The sequence below is a fragment of the Desmodus rotundus genome, chromosome 2, assembly GCF_022682495.2.
Source record: "Desmodus rotundus isolate HL8 chromosome 2, HLdesRot8A.1, whole genome shotgun sequence".
Classification (NCBI taxonomy): Eukaryota; Metazoa; Chordata; class Mammalia; order Chiroptera; family Phyllostomidae; genus Desmodus; species Desmodus rotundus.
This window is the reverse complement of record NC_071388.1, coordinates 124,922,041-124,948,061: the sequence shown is the minus strand read 5'-3', so window position 1 is coordinate 124,948,061 and position 26,021 is coordinate 124,922,041. Positions and strand designations below refer to the sequence as shown.

Here is a 26,021-nt window from a genome sequence, read left to right as displayed (position 1 = left end):
GAGTGAAAGTATGCAATTTTCATACTATAATCTGTATAAGTTTTTACGGCTTATATATTTGACAAAGAGAATAAATGCATATATCTTATGTATTTTTTAAGAGAATCAGACTAAAAAACATTATTATCTCATAGATTTTCAACAAGTTCTAGAAAACTTATTAGACCATGATAAGGAAGGTTAAGGCTGGAAACTTTCACACAAGAGAAAATGTTAAAGAAACTTGGAATATTTTGCTTGAGAAAGAGAAAACTTTCTTTGTTCCAGGGAACAGAGCTATGGCCAGTGGGTGAGAATTCAAGACAAATTCCAACTTTCTAATGATTCAAGACTCTCAAACGTGAACTGTGCTGCTGTATAAGGCAGTGTGAGCTTCTTTCACTAGTAATATCAAGCGGAGACAGGGACGCTCCTTGTTGGGTTAATTTTAGAGGCAATGACTATTGGTGCATAAGGGGAGAGGAGTTCCGCAAAAAACCATTTACACTTTCAGGATCTGGGCTTCCAAATGTCCTGAGTAGAGGCTAACATAAGAATTGTTGCACATGGTCTAAACTGTAGTCCATGAACTATCTTAGATTATGTCAAGAACAAAGTCATCCTAAAATCCAGCTAGATGAGCATAGCTTTATGAGAAAATTCTTAGAATTTCACTCTTACATGTAGACTGAGAAGTTCCCTATTTTAAGTTTCAGATACTTTACTATTACAGACAATCCGCAGACCAGAAGCACCCACTTATACAGACCTGCTGAATCAGAATCTGCATTTTAATGAGATCCACAAATGATTCCTATTCTTTTTTTTTTTTTTTTTGCTTAGCATAATATTCTCAAGGTCCATCCATGTTGTTACAAATGGCAGTATTTCATCTTTTCTTATGGCTGAGTAGCATTCCATTATATATTGATATATGTACCACATCATCTTTATCCAATCATCTATCAAAAGGACACTTTGGTTGTTTCCATGCATTGGCCACTGTGATAATGCTGCAGTGTACATAGGGTTACATATATCTTTCAAACAAACATTTTCAGTTTTTTTTTTTTTTTTTGTATAGCTACCCAGAAGAGGGATTGCTAAGTCATATGGTAACTCTTTTAAATGATAGCTTTGATCAATAGAGTAATCTTGGTTGTAGGTCCTTGCTTTTCATAACCTTGAATATGTTGTGCCAATCCTTCCTGGCCTAAAAACTTTCTGAGAAATCAGCTAACAGTCTTTGGGAGCTCTCTTATACGTAACCAACTGCCTTTCTCTTGCTGCTTTTAAGATTTTCTCTTTGTTTTTAGCCTTTGCCATTTTAATTATGACATGTCTTGGTGTGGGCCTCTTTGGGTTCATCTTGTTTGGGACTCTCCGTACTTCCTGGACTTGCATATGTATTTCCTTTACCAGTTCGGGAAATTTTCCATCTTTATTTTTTCAAATAGGTTTTGAATTTCTTGCTCTCTCTCTTCTTCTTCCAACTCCCCCATGATGTGAATGTTGATATGCTTGAAATTGTCCCAGAAGCTCCTTACACTATCCTCATTTTTTTGATTCCTTTTTTTTCTTTCTATTCTAATTGGGTATTTTCTGTTTCTTTATATTCCAAATTGCTGATTTGATTTCTAGCTTCAGTACTCTACTGTTGATTCCCTGTAAATTATTCTTCATTTAAGTTACTGTATCCTTCATTTTTGACTAATTCTTTTTTATGGTTTTCATGTCCTTTTTTATGATGTTGAGGTTTTCACTAACTTCCATGAACATCCTTATAACCATAGTTTTGAATTCTGTATCTGGTAGTTTGCTTGCCTTCATTTCATGTAGTTCTTTTTCTGTAGATTTCCCCTGTTATTTTATTTGAGACTTGTTTCTTTGTCTCCTCATTTGGGCTGCTTCCCTGTGTTTGTTTCTATGTATTAGGTAGAGTTGTTATCTCTCCCAGACTTGGTAGAGCAGCCTTGTGTAGTAGGTGTCCTGTAGGGCCCAGTGGTGCAGCCTCCCCATTCCCTAAGCTGGCACTCAAGTTGCAACCTGTTTGGGCTGTGTGCACTGCCCTGTTGTAGTTGAGCCTTCATTGCTGTTGGCACATCACAGGGAGGGGTTGACCCCCAGGCCAGTTGGTTATGAAGACTGGCTGCCACTACAGCAGAGGAACTGCTGTGCAGGGTCCGACCCCGCAGAGCAGGACTCACTTCGGTGAGACTTTGGTGCCCACCAAGATTGCCCCTTGAACGTGTCACTCATGGAGGTGGCAGGGTTGTAATCCAGCATGTCTGAAGCTGTCCACCAGGTGCACTGGTTCTGGGGCCTCCTGGAAGGTGCAAGGTCAGCCACTGCTTGTGCCTTGTACAGGGCCACCCAGCATGAGATACAAAGCGATCTGCAGATGCCTGCTATCTGTGTTGGGCTTGGAGGTGCCCAGAAAAGGACAAGCTGTGAACCAAGGCTGACTTCCTGCTAGTGCTGGAGCTGGGACTGCTTAGCAAGAGGTATGCAGAGGCCAGATGCTGCTTGTTTGAGAGATTTTAGAAAAGTCTGAAACATGAGCTGAAGAGGGTGCTTGTATGGAAAAGCCACTGGAAACAGCTTGGGTGGGCCTACAAGCTGGGTGGGGCAGGGTCTCAGGGAGTCACCAGGACAGGGTGAACAGTGCTAGCAGGGTTGATAGAGACTCAGATATTGGGTCCACATGGTGGCTCTGTGGGTGGAGGGTTCAGCAAAAGAACAATGGCCTCTGCCAGCAGTTTTGAGGCCAAACAATTCTGTTCTTCCTCTTATGTCCCTGGCACCTCTAAAGCTCCTTTCCCAATGCTGGAGCTGAGAGCAAATGAGTCCAAGTCAGTCTGATCCCAGACCCATTAAGAGGAACACCTGGGACTTGAGAAGCCCTCTGTCTCTCTCGGCCACAATTCTTGCTGGTTTCCACAGCCAGAAGTTATGGGGACTGCTCTTCCTGGCACTGGAACCCTGGGCTGGGGGTTCTGATGTGGGGCTGGGACCTGTCACCATCCCTCAGGAGGGATCTCTGGAGCTGAGATATCCGTCCTAACTTTTAACCACCGCAAATGGGTGTGGAACCAGCCTGTTTCACATCTCTCCCCTTCCTACCAGTCTTGATTTCGCTGCTTCTTCATATCCTTGGTTATAGGACTTCCGTTTAGCTAGATTTCAGGCTGTTCTGAATGATGGTTCTGTAGCTTAGTTGTAATTTTGATGTGGTTGTGGGAAGTATCGAGTACCATATTTGCCAACACCACCATCTTGACTGGAACTCATATTTTACTTTTTAAAAAGACTTTAATTGACCTCTCTGCCCACAAGGGAATAGCACTCTCAATTTAATTAAACACTAAATAGACGATAACCTCTTAGAGACTTTTCTTGTATGTTTCATTTTGACAGCTGCTATTACATAGGACATGTTTAATGTCATATTCTACATTTTATGGTTTATTAAGAAGTGTGTCTGTTGTTTTTATCATATTTTAATGGTTTTTTAAGGCTTAATCCCTTAATCTTTATTTACTAGGCTTTTAGTATTTTTTTAAACATCAGAATTATTTGGAGCAGGAGGGTTGTGGAAGGAAGTGACTAAAAAGAAGAATGAATAACCTCTTAAAGTGAAAATAGCTTCCAGGTAACTGCAAATATTCTAATTATTAACTAAGGCCTTAGCAAAAATATATTGGCTTTGGATTTATTTTACTATATTCATTTTCTGGATCATTTTGGTGTTTTTACTGTGTGCAAAGGCATTTAATGGAAAATAATGAATTCAGCAATACATGGGGACATTGCAGTTAAACCTTTTGCTGGATCTTCACAAGATATTGCTTTTCATAAACTGTTTTCCTAACAAGTCATGTTGCCTCTCAGTGGGATTTGTAGAGTTTAGAGCATACGCTACCCAACTGGCCCCAGATGGAAAATACACTCTTGAAATTGGATGGTTTTTTAAGTGTAGCCCTCTATAGCCTTCTCAAAGGGGAAAAAACAGATTGAACAGAATTCATTTAGTAGCATGGCCTATAATTCCCCCTGCATCTCACGTATTTGGATGTTTTTGCTTTTGGCAGTAGAATTTTTCTAATTTAATTAACTCATTATCGTAAGCAGATGACACAGTGTGAAAATTCTTTTCCCCAGTCACTTATCTAACTGTTCTTCCAAACCACTGGGGTTATGTGCGCAACTTATTTATTTTTAAAAGTTATTTATTTATCTGTTTCATTTCTATACTGACTTCCCTTAAGAGTTTATGGGCAGCATGTAGACATTTCATGTAATGAACTAGAAACCTTTCTAAAGTGATAAATGGAGAAGAGGCAGAGAAGGGAACTACACAGCAGGGAAAATCTTTACAAAGAAAAACTGGGAGAGAAAGAACAGATGGTTGGAGAAGAGCAGCCACAGCTGAAATGCTTATCCTGGTCCAAACCCCTGCCATTCCACCTCTTAGTTTTTGGTTCATGCACTATTAAAATGTAGCAATAGTTTGTGTCTGGAAATCAGCTGAAAATACTTCAGATGACAATAAAGGCAAGTTTACCAGGATTATCCAAATAGAAAGTGAATCTCCTTTATGCTAAAATCATTCATTCATTCATTTACCTCTTTATTTACTTTTTACTATGAATATATAAATCATTATTTCCATTGTGGTTTTAAACTTTCTTAAAATTTGAGGATATGTATTTCACATCTTCTTTCTTTCATTCTTTCTTCCTCCCTTTTCTTTTTGTCCTCTTCCTCCTTCTCCTTCCTCTTCTCTCCTCCTCCTTTTCTCCTCTTCCCTTCCCTCCCCTCTCCCTTATCTCCTCTTTATCCCCTCCCTTATCCCCTCTTTATCCCTTATTCCCTCCCTTCTCCTATTTTATTTATTCTCTAGAGCCTATTCTTTATTCTATATTCTTTATTTCTATATTATTTCTATATTCTTTAGAGCCTAACACTGGGTGTGGAACAGAATAAATATTGAATAAATACTACTGAATTCTGATGGAAAAGAATTCTGTTGTATGACACCTAACAGTCATTGAACATCTACTCCATTATTTTAAAACAGGCATCATTTTAATCCTCAGAGCAAGTTTGTTACGATGATTTCTGTCATTATTCTCTTAATTTTATCCATAAGGAAACTTAAACCAAGATGTTAAATTGCTTAAGGTCACTAAAATTGCTCAAAGATCACAGAGCTTTTCAGCTGAAGCATTTAACTTAGGATGTTTAGGATGCTGCTACCCAAAATGATGGTGATGTGGGATAGTCAGGCTTGATGGAGCTCAAGCATTAGCAAGGGGGCTTCTTTGTGCCTGTGCTGAGAGAGACACACAACCCCCAGTTTCTGTAGCAAATAAGTAAACATTGGGTAATTGAAAGGGTGGACACTGAGTTGTGTACTTTAAAAAGGTGAATTTTGTAGTATGTGAATTATACCTCAAATTTAAAAAGATTTAAAAGATAAGAGTTTGAAATTACAGAATTTTGGACATTTTAGAGGTTCCAAGAGTTTTCCCTGTCCTCCATTGCTAAGGAACAGAGTTCAAACTGATACCATTTTTTTAACTGTTTCAGTTTACCAAAGCTGCATGTTGAACAATAGCCAAGATTCCCACACCCAGACTTTGCTGTATGCTCTCGTTCTCTGTATTGGGGCCCTGTTTGTCTGGAAGGGGCCCTGGGGCAGTGATTTTAAGGGGTCTGACCAGCTTTTTAATCATCAACTCTAAGTTACTGAACAACATCTTGGGTGAGAGGTTTAATGAACATGAGCTCATGAAACCATTTTTTAAAACCAGTTTTCATCATTAGGCAAAAATTTCCTCTACTTCAAAGAGAAGGGCTGTTGCCACATCGCTGAGAGTTTGCAGCCATGAATTTGGCTGGCAGGGGTGGACACTGCATTTGGGGAGTATGTTGGCAGTCAGTCTTCTTAGTCAGTGTCAGGGTGAGGTTAGGATTCAGATAGACACCCTATGGTTGAAAACCACATCATTTGGTATGTTTTTATACTCGTGTCCAGAATGGAGATGGCAGTTTTCCTGTCAACTCAGAGTGCATGTGCATACACGCAGGCGTGCACTCACACACTCATACACGCGCACATATACACATGTGTGTGCACATCTATACACACACCTTTACCTATTTACCTCACGAATGTATGTATCAGTTGCAGGTTATTGAGCCAATGTATCTTCCAAAAGGACACTGTTGTGTGTATATGCTGAAGTGGAAGGCAAGTCCTCTGCTGTCCCTTACATAGGCAGAAGAGATAGGGACAAAGAGATTGTAATACAAGGCTGACAGGAGTTTCAAATGTTCCCTTTGGTAGCTATAAAAAATCTTATAAATTCATAATTTCTATTTTTACCCCCATGCTATTGGCACTTTGAAATGAGAGCAAGGTGTTCACAATGAAGAACAGTGTGGAGGAAGGAGGGGAGCAGGATTTGGAAGCATTTGAGTCACAGTTTTCTGCCCCTCTTGTCTTTGGTATTGGACATCCTTTCCCTCATTCTCTAAGTTATGGCCTCATACTGAGTTTCTAAGATATCTGTAGATTAATTTGGAATCTAGATTTGATAGTTCTCTTATTCAACATTAGTTTCTGCACAAAGCAAAAGACCAGCATGACTGTTAGTGAGCCTGAGAGAATGGGGTGGGGGAGTTCCTGATGCAAATAGTTTGTATGTAACATTTATCTTCTTTGGACTCCGAGTGTGCAGATTAAGAACTGTTAACAGTGGCTAAAAAAGGTAGTTGCTGCTGCCAACAGCTGCATTTTCCTCAGCCCTTGAGAAAGGGAAGGAGATCAAGAAAGGGGGTATGCTTTCCCCTCCAGCTGGTGATCAGTTGGCTGTGTGTTGGAGTCATTCTGGGATCTTAAAGTAATAATGACTCGGTCCCATTCCTAGTGATCCTGATTTCTTTGGTCTGGGGATGGGTCTCAGTGACTCTTTGGGTGACTCTGGTATGCAGCAAAGTCTGAGAACCACTGATCTAAGCAGTGGTTGCCAGCCCTGGCTGCTGTCACCATGCCCTGGTGCCTGGGCCCCGCATCCCTAGAGATTACCCGTCTGCAATGGGGCCTGCTTGTTGGTGTATTATACACGCTTCCAGGTGATTTTGAGGAGCAGCCAGTGTGGGTATCTGCTGAGCTGTCTTGTCAGGGACAGGAAACTTGCTGCCCTTTTGATTTGTCTTTGGCATGTTCAATTCTGAAGTTACTCTTTGTAAGATTTGTAGGTGCCAGTGTGGTGGGGTGCTGCAGATGACATGCCAACGAGACTGACACAGTCTTTGCTCTCTGGATGCTACTGAGGCTGTAAACAGTCATATTTTACACTGTTTGTTGCTTAAGGAAGTTGACTGAAAAATATGTTGACTCTAGATGTGGAAGGGCTTTTTCATACATGATCTCATTGGAACCTCACAATAACCTACTGGGAAATGATTAGGAAATGTTGACTCACAGAAGTAAGGGAACGTGCTCAAATGCAAATTTATGTGGCAAAGAGGGCTGGGAGCCAAATCTTCCACTGCGTTTTGGCTCCACCATGTATCTCCATTTGCTCTGGCACTACTGTTAAAATTTCAAAGCAGGGGTGGGGAGCGGGGGAAGTGAAGAGGCAGAAATTGAGATGGAGCAAACTATTCTCAGAGTGTGTGTGTGAGTGTGTGTATAAGTGCGTGTGTGTGAGTATGAGAATGTGTGCCTGCATGTATGCAACTATGTGCGTGTGACAAAATGTGCCTTTGAGATTTTATTGATAAGTGTTATTTGGTTATTGGAAATTATACAGTTTATTAATGAAGTCTAGCAAAAAATATTACTGACATCTCTAGGAGTATTGAAAAGTCGGTCTGCCACTGAAAGGCCATTACTATCTGTGAGGAAAATTAAAGAGAATTTATTAAGACCAGCTCTGACTTCTACAGATACCAAGAAATATTATTTTCATCAGCCAGAGAGAAATGTATGTGAGGGGAAGGGGAGATCAGTATCAATGACCATCAATCAAAAATAGATGCTTAATATCCTGTCTTCCTTCAACTTTCTGACCATTTTCTTCCCATGCAAGGAGGGAGAGGCTTTCAATCCATCACTCAGGGGAAGATGTGTGTTCTTTATAAAAAGAATTGTGAGAGCTACAGAAAAGACATGAACACAATGGGTTATAGTACTTTTTAAGTGCAGGCAGGGCCTAAGCAATAATTTTTAGGTTGATAATAGTTTTAAAATAATGGTAAAATGTTTTCTTTGAGGCTTGGATATGCCTGTATGTTTGGCTAAAAAATTAATTTCAGTGTAATAAATGTTTATAGCATTTCTTTGCTTTAGGAATGTTTATTGCTGCCCTGTTCTTTACATGTTCACAAAGACAGCTGCAAACATTCATTCATTTATTCACTCATTCAAACAACAAGTGCTCATCCAGTGTGTGCCAGTTTGGTATGCATAAGACATTATGCTATCTAGGGGATCATGGGACATAAAATATTGTCCCTGCTCTCCAGAAACTTAGTCTTGGAGGACATTTAAGTCCATGCTATTATTTCAGAAGGCTCACAGAATGTGTGTATGAGTGTGTGTATAAGTGCTTGTGTACAAGAAGGAAGCCAGGAGCTGTGCAAGGAAAGTTGGCTGCATGTCCAAAGGTATCTCCGTATGGGGTGTGCATCAATCTTGTCAAGCCTGGAAATGAGAAACTACCCTAAATAGTTCAAGCAGAGAGGGATTTAATGCATGAAAAAATTTGTGACACTTTTGGAAGAGTTGAGGGAGCAAAAGGCATAAGGTGGTGGTACTCAAAGCCCAGGAAGCCGTGACTGCCTTTTCTTATGCTGAGCTGCTGTGGGTATCAGAGAAGTCACTGGAGCCTGTAGTCAACCACTGATGATGCTGGTCACCTGCAGCTGGAAGCAGAATGGCCTCTGCCTTCCTGTTGCCTTCTGATCTCTCACTGCCTTGACCTGATCAGCTGACTAAGAAATCTTAATATGTAGTTTGTACCTCTTGACCTGCAATACAGAGAAGAATATGGTGGGAGTTGGTGTAGTGAAATCCAACAGTGAAATAACCAGTGGAGAGGGATAGGGTCACTCCCATAGCCAGTGACACCCAGAGTTTTCTCTTAGTAGTTTAGACACAGAAATTTGATTATTAGTACATTGGGCTGTGATCAGGCTTTGAAATCTGACTGAAATTAACTGTATGGACTAAAATGGATCCCTTGAAAATTCATATGTTGAAGCCCTAACCCACAATGTGACCAGATATGGCAATCGCGACTTTTAGGAGGTAATTAAGGTTAAATAAGTCTTAAGAGTGGGGGCCTCATTCAATAGGACTGGTGTCCTTAGAAGAAAAGGAAGATACACCAGAATCATGTGTGCATAGGAAAAGGCCATGTGAGGACACAAAGAGAAGGCAGCCAAATGCAAACAAAGGAGAGATGCCTCATCAGAAACCAACCCTGCAGGCACCTTGACCTTCAACATCCGGCCTCCAGAACTGTGAGAAAATAAATTTCTATGGTTTAAACCACCTAGTCTGTGGTATTCTGTTATGGCAGTACGAGCTAATATACTAAGCAAATATCTAGTTAATGAGTATAAAGAGTCAGATGCCAAATTGCAAATTTGTACTAAAAATGTAAATTTCCAAAAGATTTCCTACTTATATTTGCTGGTCAGCACATTCTTCTATAAGTAACCCTACCTAGGAATCAAATAAAATTAGATTTTTTAATGACAGTGTTCTTTGAACATGAGAGTTTGCTGGATGATACAAATGGCCAGTGTAATACCAAATTGTTATTGGGATGTGACATACTCATTTCCACTCTAGACCTGCAGTCCTTGCTGGGTATGTGTAAGTAAGTGTGGATACACCTTTTCCCTGACAGGTGGAATGCATCAGCCTGCCTGACTTCTCCTTTGTGGATCTCTCCCCTTATTGATATATCCTGGTGCCACTTTTGGGGGCGTGGAGGGGAGAGGGAGGTGTTGCTTTGATCTTTTTGTGTGACTTTACTTTGATCTTTTCCATGATTGCCTTATGGTTTAATACACAAAATCTCAAGTTCTTGGGATGGGAGGTAGTATACACACTTAGGCTGAAGTTTGGCCAGGACACACTGCTACATTTATACTGCCTGTTGTCATGGACCGTGTCCTTCTGATTGGTCAGTCCTGTGCTGCGTCAGTTGCTAAATGTTTTGAATGTCAATCTGTGCCTCTATAATTGGCACCATAGAGTGTAAAAAGAAATCGACCAGGTTAAGCTGTACAATCAGCCTTCCACATAGTGATGTAGGCTATTTGAGAACTGTCAAAAGGATCCTTGTTTCCCAAAATGACAGTCTCATTAGCCTATTATGGAGTATAAAATCCAGTCACCAGAGTTGCTCCTTGATGAGTTTCATCATGTTTACCAGAAGGGATAACCAACATATCAAATGTTTAAACCTTACCTACTATGTTTTAGGCATTGCTCTTTAAATGGACCATCTCATTAATCACCATACCAATCTTACTATGAAGGTTTTACTACTGTCATTTTACAACTGAATCAACTGAAGCTTAAATATGTCAAATAATTTGTTTAATGCTTTCAGCTAGTAAGAAGTAAAATAGAAAATGAACCCTAAGCTTAAACATTGTGTTTAGAACAAACACGTTCTCTTGGCCTACAAGACCCTGTATGCGTAGTTGTTGCTTACATCCTGGGACTTTTTTCACATGTTCTCTTTCCAGCTTGCTTTGATCCTGAGGAATTGGTCCCCTATTATGGGACATGCACAACTTTCCCAGCTCTTTCCCAGCAGAAAGACTGGTCTCCCTGCCTGGCATGCTCTTTACCCTTATTTTATCCACATGGCTGGCTTCCACCATTACCATTCTATTTAAAATAAAATAAAATAAAATAAAATAAAATAAAATAAAGGTTTGCATAATAAATAAATAAATAAATAAATCAAAGAGGTTAAAAAAATAAATAAATAAAAGTAAAAACCTCCTCTTGCACTGAGATGTTAAGATGGGCTTGGAGGCAAGAGTCCGCCATCTTCTCAGCTTGCTGGCATCTTGAGTAAACCACTTTCCTTTTCACTAAAAAAAAAAAAAAAAAAAAAAAATCTCCCCTTCCACATATTCGACACTATTACACCACCTACTGGGAGTTATTTCCTTCAGAGCGGGTACCTATCACCATTTGAAGTTATTTGCTTGCTTATTTATTTTCTGTATGTTCCCAATAGAATGTCAGTTTCATAAAGACTCTCTTATACATGGCTGTGTCATTAACTTCTAAGCACTGAATCCTCCATAGTAATCACTGAGTAAATACATGCTAAATATCCAAAGATCATCTGTTGTGACTTATCAACCCTCAGGGTCTTTGGAATAAGACTTAGGAATCATGCTTTTGAGGGAGGAGGAAATCTCAGTGGCTGAGTAGTCTCTCTGGTTGGACTCATTATTATGGAGAATATTGCTAGCTACCAGTACATCCAGTCACTGAGATGAGGAGGGGGTTGCAAAATGGGTGGGAATAGCTGAAAGTGGGAGAGATGAGCCCCCTAGACAAATTTCAGTTGACTAGTAGTTTTGCCTATAGTAATAGTACAGAGCTAATTTAATTCTGGAAAATGCTTCTGAGAGTTTATTTTTAATGATTACTAGAAAGCAAGTATTAAGAACTTACTATATTTAAAGAACTATTCTAGGTGATGATGGTGATTAATAAGTTAAGTCTCTAAGGACTTGTATGAAACTTGAGAGAGAAAGATGCCAAATGGAGTGACTAGGAAGGTATTGTGAAGGAGATGGGACCTGAGCCAGACACTGGAGCAAGGGGAGGAATAGACTAGATGGAGGTGAGAAGTATGATCAAAAGCATGGTCTCAGGAATGTGCCTAGTGTGCTTGGGATTGGAAAAGACTAGTTGGCAGGAAGTAGACCTTGAGCATGATGTTGAAAAATGTGAATTTTATCCTGAATTCAGAATGGACTCCTACAAGTTTCTGAGTGGACTAGAAATGAATTAAAATTAATGTTTCTGAAAAACGAGAGGTGGAATGACTCAGACGGAGGAGGGAGCCTATGGCTGGAAAAGGGGTCCATCAGTTCCCTACAATTGACTGTAATTTGGGCAGACTCTGTCTGGGCCACAGCCATCTTAACTCTCTTCCTGGTGGAGGAAATCAAGAAAAACAGGTCACGTGCTGTGTGTGGGCTGTAAAGTAGAGTCTGTTGCATCCTCTTCAGAGATGGAGCAATTGAGAGAGTTTTGAAAATTATTTCTTTTCAGTTTTATTAAAAACTGATTGGTATAGAAGTCCAGCTCTTCTGTATCAGCATTACATTGGCCATGTGTTTTGTGTGGAGTATGAGCATATCTGTATCTCAAAGTGCCTCTGAATCATCAAAGACATTAAATTATGTCAACTAGTATTTAAGGTTAACTGGTCTGTAATGTGATCTGTGTATAATTATAACTTACATACTTGTAGGTTATATTTCACTGCCTTTAAACCATTTTTACATACATCATTTGATTGTTTTTGATTGCAGTTAGGAAACATAAATTTTAGAGAGGCTCAATGACTTGTTCAAGGTCACTTAGCTAATGAGAAGGAAAGCCTGGACTCCAACGTATTTATTTTACTTTGAGCCTTTTACATCTTGGTGAAAACTAGGAGCTAGTGCTTAACATATGATACATCCTTACTAACCAAAATACTTAATAATTTTAGAACAAGTAATCTTAGTGGAGTGAAGGGATTAACTGTATCTCATACGGTAGATGCAGTGGGTGTTCAAATAATCATTGACAATAATGATGTCTGTCTTCCACCTTTCTGAATTAACCTGTCCCAAAGGAAATGTATCTAATAATGTTCCTCAAATATGTTTAAATCAAATATTTTTAAATTAAATATTGACAATATTGTTTGTTTCAGTTTTCCCTCATTGGGTTTTGGGCTCAACAATTCTTGGTTATGGAGTGTGGGTTTGTCAGTTTGCTTTCATGGAATTTGCAGACAGCATCCATGTGCACAACAACAGAATGATTCTGGCCAGTAGAGGATGGGTGTGGAGCAAGTGTGGCATGAAATGGACTGTTTGCTTTTTTCTGCAGTCTGCTGATTCCACCTGCAAACCAATTTCCCAATACCATGAGCAAAACCTATAAAAACACAGGGGCCTCTATAAAGATGAATCTGACATTTGCAACCTGGAGAGGTTTTTGGAATTGAGAGAGCCCAGTTCTATACTTATTATTTAGGCCTGGGTATTTTTGGCTTCAGCACTTGTCCCTGGTTATAAAGTTAAAAACAAGGGTCTAAAAACTGTTCACTTGGATAGTGAAAACGTGTTCACTTTTTGCAGTGACCCTGAAGGCAGAAGAGGAATTCTTATAAATCACAAAGGAAAATAAATAACTTCACCCATGGAGGGAAAGAGACAGCTTGAGAAAAGGGACTTTGGAAAAAGACTGTCTCTAGACAGCAGTCTTGTGGTAAGTACTAAATATTCATTTACCACTCTATATGTTTTGGCTTAAAATGCATTATTCTTTGACTGTTATTTCCTGAACCCTGTGCTTTTCAAACCTCTATTCCAGTTACCCCATTAGCAATATCCCCCGGGATTTTGTTTCATTTATTTTTTACAGAGTCAAAAGCCAGTAAATTATTGGAATGTTTGTATAGTGTCTTAATAGGCAAATGTCATAATCTGTCAACATTAAATATAATTACATTAATTCCAGCCGAAGTAGACTTTAACCTATACAAAAACACTACTGTACAGCTGATGCCAGATGCCAAGCCTATATATAGTTGTTCCATCACCCATTTATCTTAACTTTCGGGATAAGTTGAACAAGAATTCAACACAGCTTCAATTATTGAAGAGCAAAGAAACTCTGAGATCTTCCTAGGTATGTAAATTAGTTTAATTCTCCATAAGCTTTCCTCTAATTGTGTTAATGCTGATGAGCATCATACTTAACCACTTGGTTGGGTTTGCTTCTGTGTATGAGAATCTGGTTAGTCCAAGGAAATAGACTACACCACTGATTTTTGAAGGTTTGTCACTCTTTCACAGTCACGAGCTAAGAGGTGCTGGCCATCTCTTCTATTCTATACCTATGAACAGAGCAACAAATCAAATCAAGCAAGTCACTCCTTTCCCTTTTGCTCATGTCCTGAAATAGAAATTAGCTTAGTTCCTTTGTTTGCATGTTGTAGAGGGATGTGTTTTATTCATTTATATACTCCCAACACCTGGCCCGGACTCTGGATCAGAGTAGGTGCTCAGTAGTATTTTTGTTGAGTTGATTTATCAGTTGCACTTTTCCAATTCTGCTGCTGTAGGTCCTACTCTGCCAATGTACAGATTAGCTATTTACCACAAAGCTAAGAAACTATTCACAGGTGTGAGTTTCTGGCGATTGAGAAAAGACTTTTTGGTCTAGTTCTTTTCTTATTAGAGGCAACTTCTGTGCCTCTGTGGGCTATGCACTGAGCAGCATTTCTTCAGAGACTAAGAACTTTAATAGTACTTTAAGGTCTCTTTCCAATGGTTATGTCCTCTTCTCATCTCTTATGTCTTTTTATTTCCAGGTAGAATGTGGTGAATATTTGTGTGTGTCTGTGTGTCTCTGTGTGTGTGTGTTTATATTTATTCCTTTTGCAACTTCTGGGGAGATAGGATAAAAAGATGATTTATCTGCCTCTCCTTTGGCAAAGAAAGCACTTCTTACATATCAACCTGCCACTGGGGTCTGTCTTATGCCCAGGCAGGGGACAGAGGTGCCCACATAGCACGATATGAGCAACACAAGAAAGGTTCTCTTTATCCCCAAATTCCAGTCCCTAAAGCCCCAATTCTGCCTTCTATCCCAGAGAATATGCAAAGACCCTATCAAAGCAAGCATGCTAAGCTATTGTCTTTCAATAATTCATAGTAGCACTCATTAATAAAAGATCTTGGATCACTCCCAAATGTCATCTGGATGAGTAGAGTTTTGTTGAGGGAATTGGTAAACAAAAAGACACAGAATACAGAGTGCTGGAATGCAGGGCTGGGTCAGGGCAAGTAGGGAAGGGGGAAGTGGATTAGTATGAAGGCACTGGGTACCTGAAAATCAGAGAAGAGGAAACAGTCTAACTGAAATCTTTGCCCACGTTTATATTTTGTTTAGTGATACATTTGTGAGCATAAATCAAAGCCTGTGATATTACCAGTGCTAGCTGGGAGCCCCGAACCAAGCTTGAGTTCCCATTGGCAGATGGTGCTACCCTGAGTCATGTGAGGGCTGTAATATATGTCTTGATTACAGCATAAAAGAACACTGTGAAACTGAGAGCTTGTTGCTTGGCACCACCTAAGAAATGTAATCCTGTTAAATCTCCCTAAATGATGCTTAGGAGACTTTATACACTAAAGAAATATCTTTCTTGTTTCGTAGAGGCAGTTAAGTGTTACTTCTGCACGTGCATATTGGGAAAATCCTGAAAAAGAATATGCTCACCTATGACTATGTGTCCCAGTATATGGGGGTGGTTACATGCCATTTAGCGTCATGCTATTAGGCTGGGAGATTATAGTTTTTCCGTCTATTTCAGTGTTATGTTCTTTCCTCATATAAGATACTGTTGCTGGGACAATGACAACAAGAGTACCCTTTTTGAGTTGGTTCTTTGAGCATGAGATCCATTGAAAGGTCCTTGAATGAAGTTCGTTGTGACTGTCAGGAAGAAACGAAGGAGGGGGTGAGAAGGCGTGGCCCTCCTTTTGGCTCCGTGCTGAAATCGTACAAATAACTAAGCAAGGAGGACACAGGGTGGTCTAGAAAAGGGTTGCTGGGAAATACAAGAAAAAAATAAGAGACACCCAGCATCATATAACTCACTCTTCATTCCCAAGGCATGCTTATTTTATTTTACTTTGTTCTAGTCTATATAATTTTTTAAAATCATAGACTACTAAATTGGGAATGGCTTATTCAGTCCCCTCATTCTGCAGAACTAGTTACTGTATTTTTCAGATCACAAGACACTCCTAGGTTTTAGGGAGAACCAAGATGGAGGCGTAGGTAGACACACTGCGCCTCCTCGTACAGCCAGAACTGACAGAAAATCAAAGGGCAAGGAAGTCCAACACCAAGTAGATAAAAAAAGAAACATTCATCCAGACCAGTAGGAGGGGCGGAGACAGGCAGCGGGTCGGGAGAGGACTTGCGTGGCCGTGGTGGGACTGAGACTGGAGGAGTGTGAGACGAACCAGGCAGGCAGTCTGCCCTACATTCGCACACAGATAAACTGAGAGGGCCGGACTCAGAGTGGCAGAGAATGGGGCAGGCAAAGCGGCGGGTAGCACCCCATGGCCCCACACTTGCTCATAGATGAGCCGGGATGAATGGCAGGGGAGCAAAGCAGACTGCGCAACCCAGGGCTCCAGCACGGGAAAATAAAGCCTCAAACCTCTGATTGAAAACACCCGTGGGAGTTGGGACGGCAGCAGGAGAAACTCCCAGCCTCACAGGAGAGGTCCTTGGAGAGACCCACAGGGGCCTAGAGCACACACAAGCCCACCTACTAGGGAACCAGCACCAGAGGGGCCCAATTTGATTGTGGGTAGCAGAGGGAGTGACTGAAAACCGGTGGAGAGTGGAGCAAGTGCCATTGCTCCCTCTTGGCCCCTCCCCCACGTACAGTGTCACAGCGCAGCAACCAGTGTTACCCCACCCTGGTGAACACCTAAGGCTCTGCCCCTTTACATAACAGATGTGCCAAGACAAAAAAAAAAAATGGCCCAAATGAAAGAACAGATCAAAGCTCCAGAAAAAATACAACTAAGCAGCAAACAGATAGCCAACCTATCAGATGCACAGTTCAAAACACTGGTAATTAGGAAGCCCACAGAATTGGTTGAATTTGGTCGAAAACTAGATGAAAAAATGAAGGCTATGCTAAGAGAGACAAAGGAAAATGAACAGGGAACCAATACTGATGTGAAGGAAACTGGGAATCAAATCAACAGTGTGGACCAGAAGGAAGAAAGAAACATCCAACCAGAAAAGAATGAAGCAACAAGAATTCGGAAAAATGAGGAGAGGCTTAGGAACCTCCAGAACATCTTGAAACGTTCCAACATCCGAATTATAGGGGTGCCAGAAGGAGAAGAGGAAGAACAAAAAATGGAAAACTTATTTGAACAAATAATGAAGGAGAACTTCCCTAATCTGGCAAAGGAAATAGACTTCCAGGAAGTCCAGGAAGCTCAGAGAGTCCCCAAGAAGCTGGACCCAAGGAGGAACACACCAAGGCACATCATAATTACATTATCCAAGATTAAACGCAAGGACCTACATCCAAGATTACTGTATCCAGCAAAGCTTTCATTTAGAATGGAAGGGAAGATAAAGTGCTTCTCAGATAAGATCAAGTTAAAGAAGTTCATCATCACCAAGCCCTTATTATATGAAATGTTAAAGGGATTTATCTAAGAAAAAGAAGATCAAAAATAGGAACAGTAAAATGACAACAAACTCACAGTTATTAACAGCCACACCTAAAACAAAAACAAAAGCAAACTAAGCCAACAACTAGAACAGGAACAGAACCACAGAAATGAGATCACATGGAGGGTTATCAATAGGGGAGCAGGAGGGGGAGAGAGGGGGGAAAGGTACAGAGAATAAGTAGCATAAATGATAGGTGGAAAATAGACAGGGGGAGGGTAAGAATAGTGTAGGAAATGTAGAAGCCAAGGAACTTATAAGTATGACCCATGGACATGAACTATAGGGGGGGAATGTGGGAGGGAGGGGGTGGACAGGATGGAGTTGAGTGAAGGGGGGGAAATGGGACAACTGTAATAGCATAATAAATAAATATATTTTTAAAAAAATGCCAGGTTTCCCTACAGCAGACATTTAGGACAAGGTGTTTGGAAAAAGTCTGCTTATTAAATAAAATTCACACTTAATTAATTATGAAAAAAAAAGATACTCCTCGGTTTTAGAGTAGGAAAATAGGAAAAAAAAATTTGAAGCAAAAAATGTGGTAAAATGTTTAATAACATAAATAACATAATATTTCACCAATGTAAATGTAAGCTACATTTGTACTAAAAGACACACCCCCATTTTCCTCCCAAATTGGGGGAGAGGAGTGAGTCTTATAGTCCAAAAAATACGGTAATAGTCCATGAAGTTAGATGCTATTGCTGAGGTTGTATAACCAGGATATAACTGAGCGTAGAACTGAGGCTTCCTACCTGTCACTTCAGTTCTTTGTCTCTCACTATGTGTATAATACCCCTGGAAGAAAAGATGTCCTTTTGGAAAACAGACTAGAGGAAAGAGAAACATTAAAATCTTGTCTTAAAATTCCAGTGCCGTAATCATTATGACCCATATTTTTGAGAGTGAGACTATCTAGAGATAATTTCCACTTTCAGATTTTGCAGGAAATAATTCCTCATAATGGACTGCAAAAATAAGGTGTTATTAACTTCATTACACTCTTTATTTTACATAGGCAAATCATGAAGTGTTGAGTAGAAATTATAGCTTCCTCGCAATAGCTTTTAAATTTTTAGGCTGGAGGAATCACAGAATGAAGAAACTCATGTTCAGATATTAAAGAAAACTTCCAGTTGGGGGATGTGTTTCTAGTTCTTACTCACAATTTTGCTTTCAGGACATGACACGGAAGAGTTTGAGTGAGTGAGTGTGAGTGTATGTGTGTATGTGGGTGGTAACGCTGAAGTATTCTTTGATGTTGATGATTTTTTTCTTGATAAATCATCCTTTTTAAGAAGAAAGTGACAGGTAAGTGAAACTGAAATGAAAAATGTGTTTCAACGTTGGGGGTAAAGGCCCTGAGAGAAAGACAAGTGACTACCAGTGTGCTTCTACCACTAGGAGTGTGCCAAATAGCTGCATATTGACGGCAAGTACAGTCTTCTCTCTAATAACAATAAAAACCACCCCAGAAATCGAGGCCTCTTCTTGACCTAAAGCTGTTCAGCCCACCCCAGGATGCTTTTTGATCAGTAAAAGTCAGCATTACACACTGTGCTTTTTTTATTTGCAAGAATCATTCCCAGGCTTCATGTACAGCTATGATAGCTTTTAACTGATGAGAAGGCTGGGGAGTGAGTTATGTTTTTTACCAGTTCACATTTCAATTGAAAAAATTCTCTTTTAATTTGAGAGAAAATTACTTTTTTCTTTTAAGCACACTTGTGAGTAGCAGTTTCTCTTATGAATGATGTATTCCTTTGTGGTATTCTCATTCCTTTGTCCCCACCAAAAGAAAGAGAAATGTTGGCCATGCTGCACCCTCAACTATGATAGCCATGCAGTTTTGATAGACTTGTAGGAGCATAAAAGGCCCCAAAAAGGTTCTTCAACTCATCTTCATCCTCTTGATGGTTTACATCCAAATCATTAGAGTAATTAGGCCTTCCATAGGCATGCATGAATTAAGCCAATCAACAAGCACTTTTGAAAAATGTGCTTTATATTTAGGGTATTTAGTAGGTGTGGGATATATATGCTGGATAGTTGCCATTTGCTCCTCTAGAACCATGCCATCCTTCTGTACATGACGGTGCACCCCTGGAGGATGTAGCACATTGATCTTGTCAGAAGGATCTCTGGTTTTCTGGCCTTGGTTGGGTTTGGCCAAAGGGAGGACCTAGCAGGATATCAGAATTTGGGAGGTGAAAGAAGTCAAGGTCATTGTTTCTTTACTCTCTTCCTGCCTGGTCGTGGAAGAGGACCACAGTAACTGGCCTCCTCTGCCTATGGTCACAGCTTTTGTTGAGCAACCTCTGACACAACCCTCACTGTAGTCATAACCACAGCTCTCTCTGTGTTCTGGCCCTTCTGTGTCCCCATGCCTCTTCCAGGCTTCTTGGTACTAATGAATGTTGGGTGTTGCCAGCCTATCTCATGTATGTTTGCTTTAGATCTGCCCACAGTTTATTGAGTAATTCCTTTACAAAACTCTCCTCAGTTAGATGTTTTGAGTGGACCATCTCTTTCCTGTAGGGTACCCCGACTGATACAAGGAAATACTCCTTCTCAAAGTATTTATAGTTTACTTGTGGAAGCTGACCTAATATGCAGGCAACATAATGTAATGTGGAGGAGGTAAATGGTGTGATGCTGACAGTGATAAGAGCTGGGATTATTGTGGGAGATGGTAAGGAGGAACCATGAAGGAGCTGTAGTTACAGTTGTGCTTTGAAGCAATAGAGAGAATTTCCTAGTTAAGGATTAGATGGAAGAGAAGAAGAAAGATGTAACCCAAGGATGTTGTCTTATACCCCTGGTGACAACTCATTTCATCACTGAACTATTTTTTCCCCTGGGAAACTTTCATATATCAAATTTTGATGGTTAGTTTTATAGGTCAACTTGACTCTCTGGCCTAAGGCATTCCCAGATACCTAGCAGAATGTTATATCTGGGTGTGTCTGTGAGGGTATTTCCAGAAGAGAGTAGCATTTGCATTGGTAGACTGAGGAATGAAGATGGCCCTCACCTATGCGGGTGGGCATCATTTCATCTGTTGAGGGCTTTAATGTAACAGAAAGGCAAAGGATGGGTGAATTGCTCTCTGCATCATCTGGCACATCCATCTTCTCCTGTCCTCACACATCAGTTCTCCTGGTTCTTGGGCCTTGGGACTTGGATGGGAACTTGCACCTTGTTCTTAAATGGCCTTTGCATTTGGACCAGAAAGATAGCACCAGCTTTCCTGGACCTTCAGCTCTTAGGCAAATTATGGGACTTCTCAGCCTCATAATCACACAAGCTAGCCTCAAAGCAGGGATCATCAACATCTGTAAAAGGCCAAAAAATAAATATTTTAGGCTTTGAAGGTCAAATTAGCAGACAGAACTACTCTGCTGTTGCAGTAGGAAAGCAGCCACAGACAATACATGAATAAATAGGTGTGATTTATGTTCCAATAAAACTTGATTTTCAAAGACAGGCAGCAGGCTGGATTCTAACAGATACCTGCCCACCATAGAGTAACGGGAAACTTGAAAGTGCAGGTTCACTTTTTCTGAGTATTAACTTTCTGAGTAATGACTTGTGTCTACTTTCAGGATATGCAATACACCCAGGCAGGCAAAGGAACAGGTTTAGGCTGTTAAGCAAAGATGCATGAACCCAACTGGCAAGAGGTTGAGCATAGGGGAATAGTTTAGAAAGCTCAGAACACACTGAGACTTTTTCTAAACACAAAATAGGGGCATTGTGAGTGTTGCTCAGTGCAGCCAGTGGATTGTGAAAACTATGAAAAACTCTAAATTTTGCCTTGCTTCAGGTATGCTTGTAGCCTCCTTTACTCTCTCGGTGCTATACTTACACTATGCCTCACCGTAGAGATGCTGTACACAGCACACACTATCAGCTTGATTGAGAAGGCTTCTAGCTATCAAATTCAAGCTGCCTTTGACCCTTTCTACAATGTAAAGTTTGGTTTACTGAGTGCCTCTGACCATTGGGCAAAGGCCAAGTTGTCTAGTGGAAAGCCTGACCTTTGTTCTAGGGCACAGGTGACAAACACAAGGCCTGCAGGCCGAATCTGGCCCTCCACCTTGTTTTATCCATCCTGGCAGCTTGTTTCTACCTGGTGGCAGTGCCAAGCTCTTGCTTTACTGTTAAGGAGTAGTTACATTTATAGTCCTAAAATTACATTTGGCTCTTTGTAGGCAACCACGAGGCTGATGTGGCCCCCGGTGAAATGAGTTCAACACCCCTGTTCTACGGTATCTGGATTGTTTAAGATTCCCCAAATAAGCCTCAAGAGGAGGAGGGTCAAGGAACGAGAGGGAGTTTTTTATTCCACAATTGCTTCTTTGCCCCTAACAGGGTTATTATACCAACCATTTCCTAATATCATAAGAAGAACAGAGAACATTACCTAGAGCCAGATGTTGGAAGGTTGGTGGTGTTTGAGGGTTCATCCAAGGCCCCTTTTGGAAACAAAACAAAACAAAACAAAACAAGTGGAGAACACATCAGCTTTAGCCCAGGCTAGCAACCTTCCCAAACTGGCATGCCGAATCTTTAACTATTCTCCCTTAAAAGTGGGTGGTGGGAGAGTTAGAAAAGTGTCATATTCTCAGGTGAATATTTACTTAGTGTATCTGTTCACCAGCTTCACTGAGCTCATTATGGAAGATCAAGAACATGCCAGATCCACTCATTTACACAATGGAATACTACACAGTAGAAAGAAAGAAGGAACTCCTACCCTTCACAACAGCATGGATGGAACTAGAGAGCATTGTGCTAAGTGAAATAAGCCAGGCAGTGAGGGACAAATACCATATCATCTCACCTTTAACTGGAACATAATCAACAAAGGAAAAAAGCAAACAAAATATAACCAGAGACATTGAAATTAAGAACAATCTAACAATAACCAGAGGGGAGGGGAGAATGGACAATGGGGGGAAGTGTTTTCAAGAACTACTATAAAGGACATATGGTCAAAACCAAGGGGGAGGGTGGAAGTAAGGAAGGGAGGTGGGTTTGGCTGGGGTTTGGGGGGTAGTGGTGGGGGGAAGATACAGACAACTGTCATTGAACAACAATAAAATAATTTTTTAAAAATGAACATGCTGGGGAAATGTCCTATCCAGCTGCCTGCCCTCTAGCAGTACAGATCCCTAGGGACTGTGGGTAGATTTGGGGTAGATGGGCTAGGAGAAGGCAGGGAGGGCTTGGCCAGGTGGGCACAACCCACAGTGCCTGGTTGCTAAAGGTCATAATGGGGCTCCATATAGGTAGGACGAGATCAGAATCTGACAAGAACAATGCTGGGAGGGAGCTTGGAGATTTGAGCAACATTGCTGCTGAGGACAGTCTGGGTGGAGGGCAGGACAGAGGAGCAGAAGCAGAATACATCTAAGCTGTGAGAATGGAATATGTCAACAGTGGGGGCTGACAGAGTTAGCAAATAGCTCAGCATATTCAGGCAGAGAATCAGGCATTGAGTTGAGACCAGAATGGCTTCCTTCCCTTAGTAATAATAGCTGAAATTTATTGAGGTTCACCCTATAAAATTTATTGAGGCACTCTGCTCAATGCTTTAGATAGAAAGTGTCATTTAATACTCATGACAGCTCTTTAAGGTAGGGACTCCATTCCTATTTTACAAATGAGAAATCTGAAGCTTAACAAGTTAATTAACTTCCTCAAGGCTATAGAATGGTGAGTAATAGAATTGGGATTTCAACTCAGGTCTGGCTTCAGACTACACTGCCAATGCATAGCTAACAGTTTGGAGGCAGGAACCATTTCTATTCCAGTATGGGGAGCTCCTTGTGTGGGGCTTCCCAATCTTGGAGAGCCCCAGCCTCAATGGGGCTAGAGGTTTACATGTGTATTAGCACAGCTGCCATGGTTCTGCCTACTGATGAGAGAGGCCGGGCCTGATTTCACAAAGTAATTTCAAAGGAGGTGGGAGGGGGAGGTTCTACAAAAAAGAAAGAAGGTATTGGGTTGGCCAAAAAGGCCATGTGTTTTTTCCATAAATTAAAAGACACATTTTTCATTTTCACCAATAAGTTTATTGATAAGTTTATGGATATTTTGAGTATGTCAGCAATCTCCTGTGTAGTATAACATTGATCATTCTCAATTAATGTCTCAATTTGATTGCCATCAACTTCAACTGGTCTACCCAACCATGGAGCATTGTCCAGCGAGAAATCTCCAGCATGAAACTTCACAAACCACTTTGGACATGTTCAATCAGTCACAGCACAAATCTTTTTTTTTTGTTGATTTCAAATTCATTTTTACCTTTTTTGAAATAATAAAGCATAATATTCCAAAAATCTTGTGTATTTTTTCTGTCTTCAATATTAAGATGGTTACATAAAAATTCACCAATTTTAATAATTTTTTAAAAATGCAAGTTGATATGACAGCTGTCACAATACAATCTAACGAAATTGTTTTTGAATGAAGTTAAAGACAACTAAGCACTGCTAGAGCCAAGTGAAGCATGGAAGAGACAAAATCAACTTTTTGGACAACCCAATTCATGTTGGAAGTTGGTCTAGGCCTGAGATCTGGTCCTGTGGTTTTCCTGATTAACCAGGTCTTGAAGCCAACCTCTTTAGAGATTCAAGTTTATAATAGTAGCATATATATAGTGCAATGTATGTAATATCACATGTCTATAATTTTGTATTTTTAGCATCATGAGGACTGATTGTAGTGTGTACAAGGTGGGATTATTGACCAGAATGGGAGTAGAGAAAGGAGGAACTGATGAAGGATGATGGGGCACATCCAAAGTATAGCTAGATGTCCCCCAGCATGCAATATGGTTTATAACTTGAGTGATGGTCCTACCAGATGGCTACATATTCTTTTGGCTGGACCACTGACTGATGGAGGTGGGTAAGGGGCGAACATCATTCCTGATGAGGAGATTCTCTCCAACTTGCCATTTGTTTGCTCACTACTTGCAACTGGTGCTCCATCCTGACATTGCCCAAAGAAATGTCTGCCTTCATTATGGTGATGGCTTGCCCTGAATGACTCATCCCTTTCCTTCTTATTTCCTCCCTCTCATCATTGAAAACAAGGAAGACTGTTATCATAACCATATCTCCCAGAGTTCTTATCCACGTGCCCTTTCCTGAGCTGCCCTAATACTTCTGGTCTTTGTCACTGCACTTACCACTTTGTCACATACCCGTCTACTCTGGAGCAGAGTTTATCAATCAAGGCACTATTGACATTATGGGCCCTATATTTGTTTTTTCTTTTTCTTTTTTTTTTTTTTTTTTTTTTTGTAGTGGGACAGTCCTGTATATTGTAGGGTGTTTAGCAGCATCCCTGGCCTCTACCAACTGGATGCCGATAGCACTCTCCCCTTGTGACAGCCAAAACTGTCTCCATACGTTGCCAGGTGTCCCCTGGGAAGCAAAATCAGCCCTGACTGAACGGAACTGTAAGCTTCTACAGGACATGAGACATGTTATACTCACATTTGTGTCCCTAAAATCTGACACATAGAAAACACTCAGTGAAATGAATGGACCAGTGAGTGAACTTATGAGTGAGTGAACTTACCAGTGAGTTCATGAGCTCAGTACATAGTATCAGGTGATACTGGATAAGGAATAAAAGGGAACTATCTGGAGAAGGCACTGAAGGCTGGTTTGGAAGGTTGGAGAGGGTAGATGACACCCTGCTTTTCAGTTTTGTCCAAAGATGATTCTAGTGTGTAAAGATTTTAATTTTTCATCAGAAATTGTTAACATGATATCTGGATCCCCTTAAGTCCCAAGGTGCTTGATAGAGCAAATTTATGAAAAAACTCCAGGGGTTTTAAATTCTCTGAAATACGTTATATTAGATTTTATGTGCATATGGGCATTTTCCTGGGGAGCAAGTCCATAGGTATAATGAGATTCTCAAACGTATCTATGGCCAAAGAATAGTTAGGTTGTCTATCCTGCCCTTAGTCTAGCAAGTGCAGCCCACAGGACCTGCACACAGATGGCTTCCCTTGTCCAGGTCACAGACCAGGATCTCAGCAGCACCTGCTACAGTGATGGCTGTTGGCCTGCCTCAGATGTAGCTCTGCGCATGTATGGGGTCTCACTGAATCACAGTAGGAACTAGAAACATTCTTAAAGCTGTTTGCAAATGTTCTTATTGATTGGTGATGAAATAATGCTGCTTCTATAGCAAAAATAAGTACAAATGAGCAGATATTTGCTTGGGATGTTCTGTGTTTTCTTAGGGCTCAGAGATATGCTTGTCATTCTCTGGGTGTCATACCATCTTTCAACAATGGTTCTCATCATATCATACAAGTTTCCATGGCAACTGAGTTTCTTGCATGATCCTCTGGCAGTCTAAAATCATCCCATGGTGGACTCTCTAATGCTTTGTCCATAACAAGAGGTAGAGCTTTCATGGAGTCCTTAGAAGCTGCTCCTGAAACCCC

At 40.6% G+C, this 26,021-nt stretch overlaps 1 protein-coding gene across 3 annotated transcripts in view; it reads left to right on the top strand.

The window, feature by feature from the left end:
- Positions 1-26,021, top strand: part of NCKAP5 (NCK associated protein 5) — a 902,113-nt gene that overhangs the window by 37,716 nt on the left and 838,376 nt on the right. For 2 of the 3 annotated variants that reach the window (XM_053918599.1, XM_053918600.1), the window contains exon 2: positions 13,396-13,525. In XM_053918599.1, the coding sequence (XP_053774574.1) occupies positions 13,457-13,525 (69 nt within the window). In that variant the 5' untranslated portion in view covers positions 13,396-13,456. Of the gene's footprint in view, positions 1-13,395; positions 13,526-26,021 lie in introns of those variants that run through there. The other variant, XM_053918602.1, reaches the window with a different exon arrangement.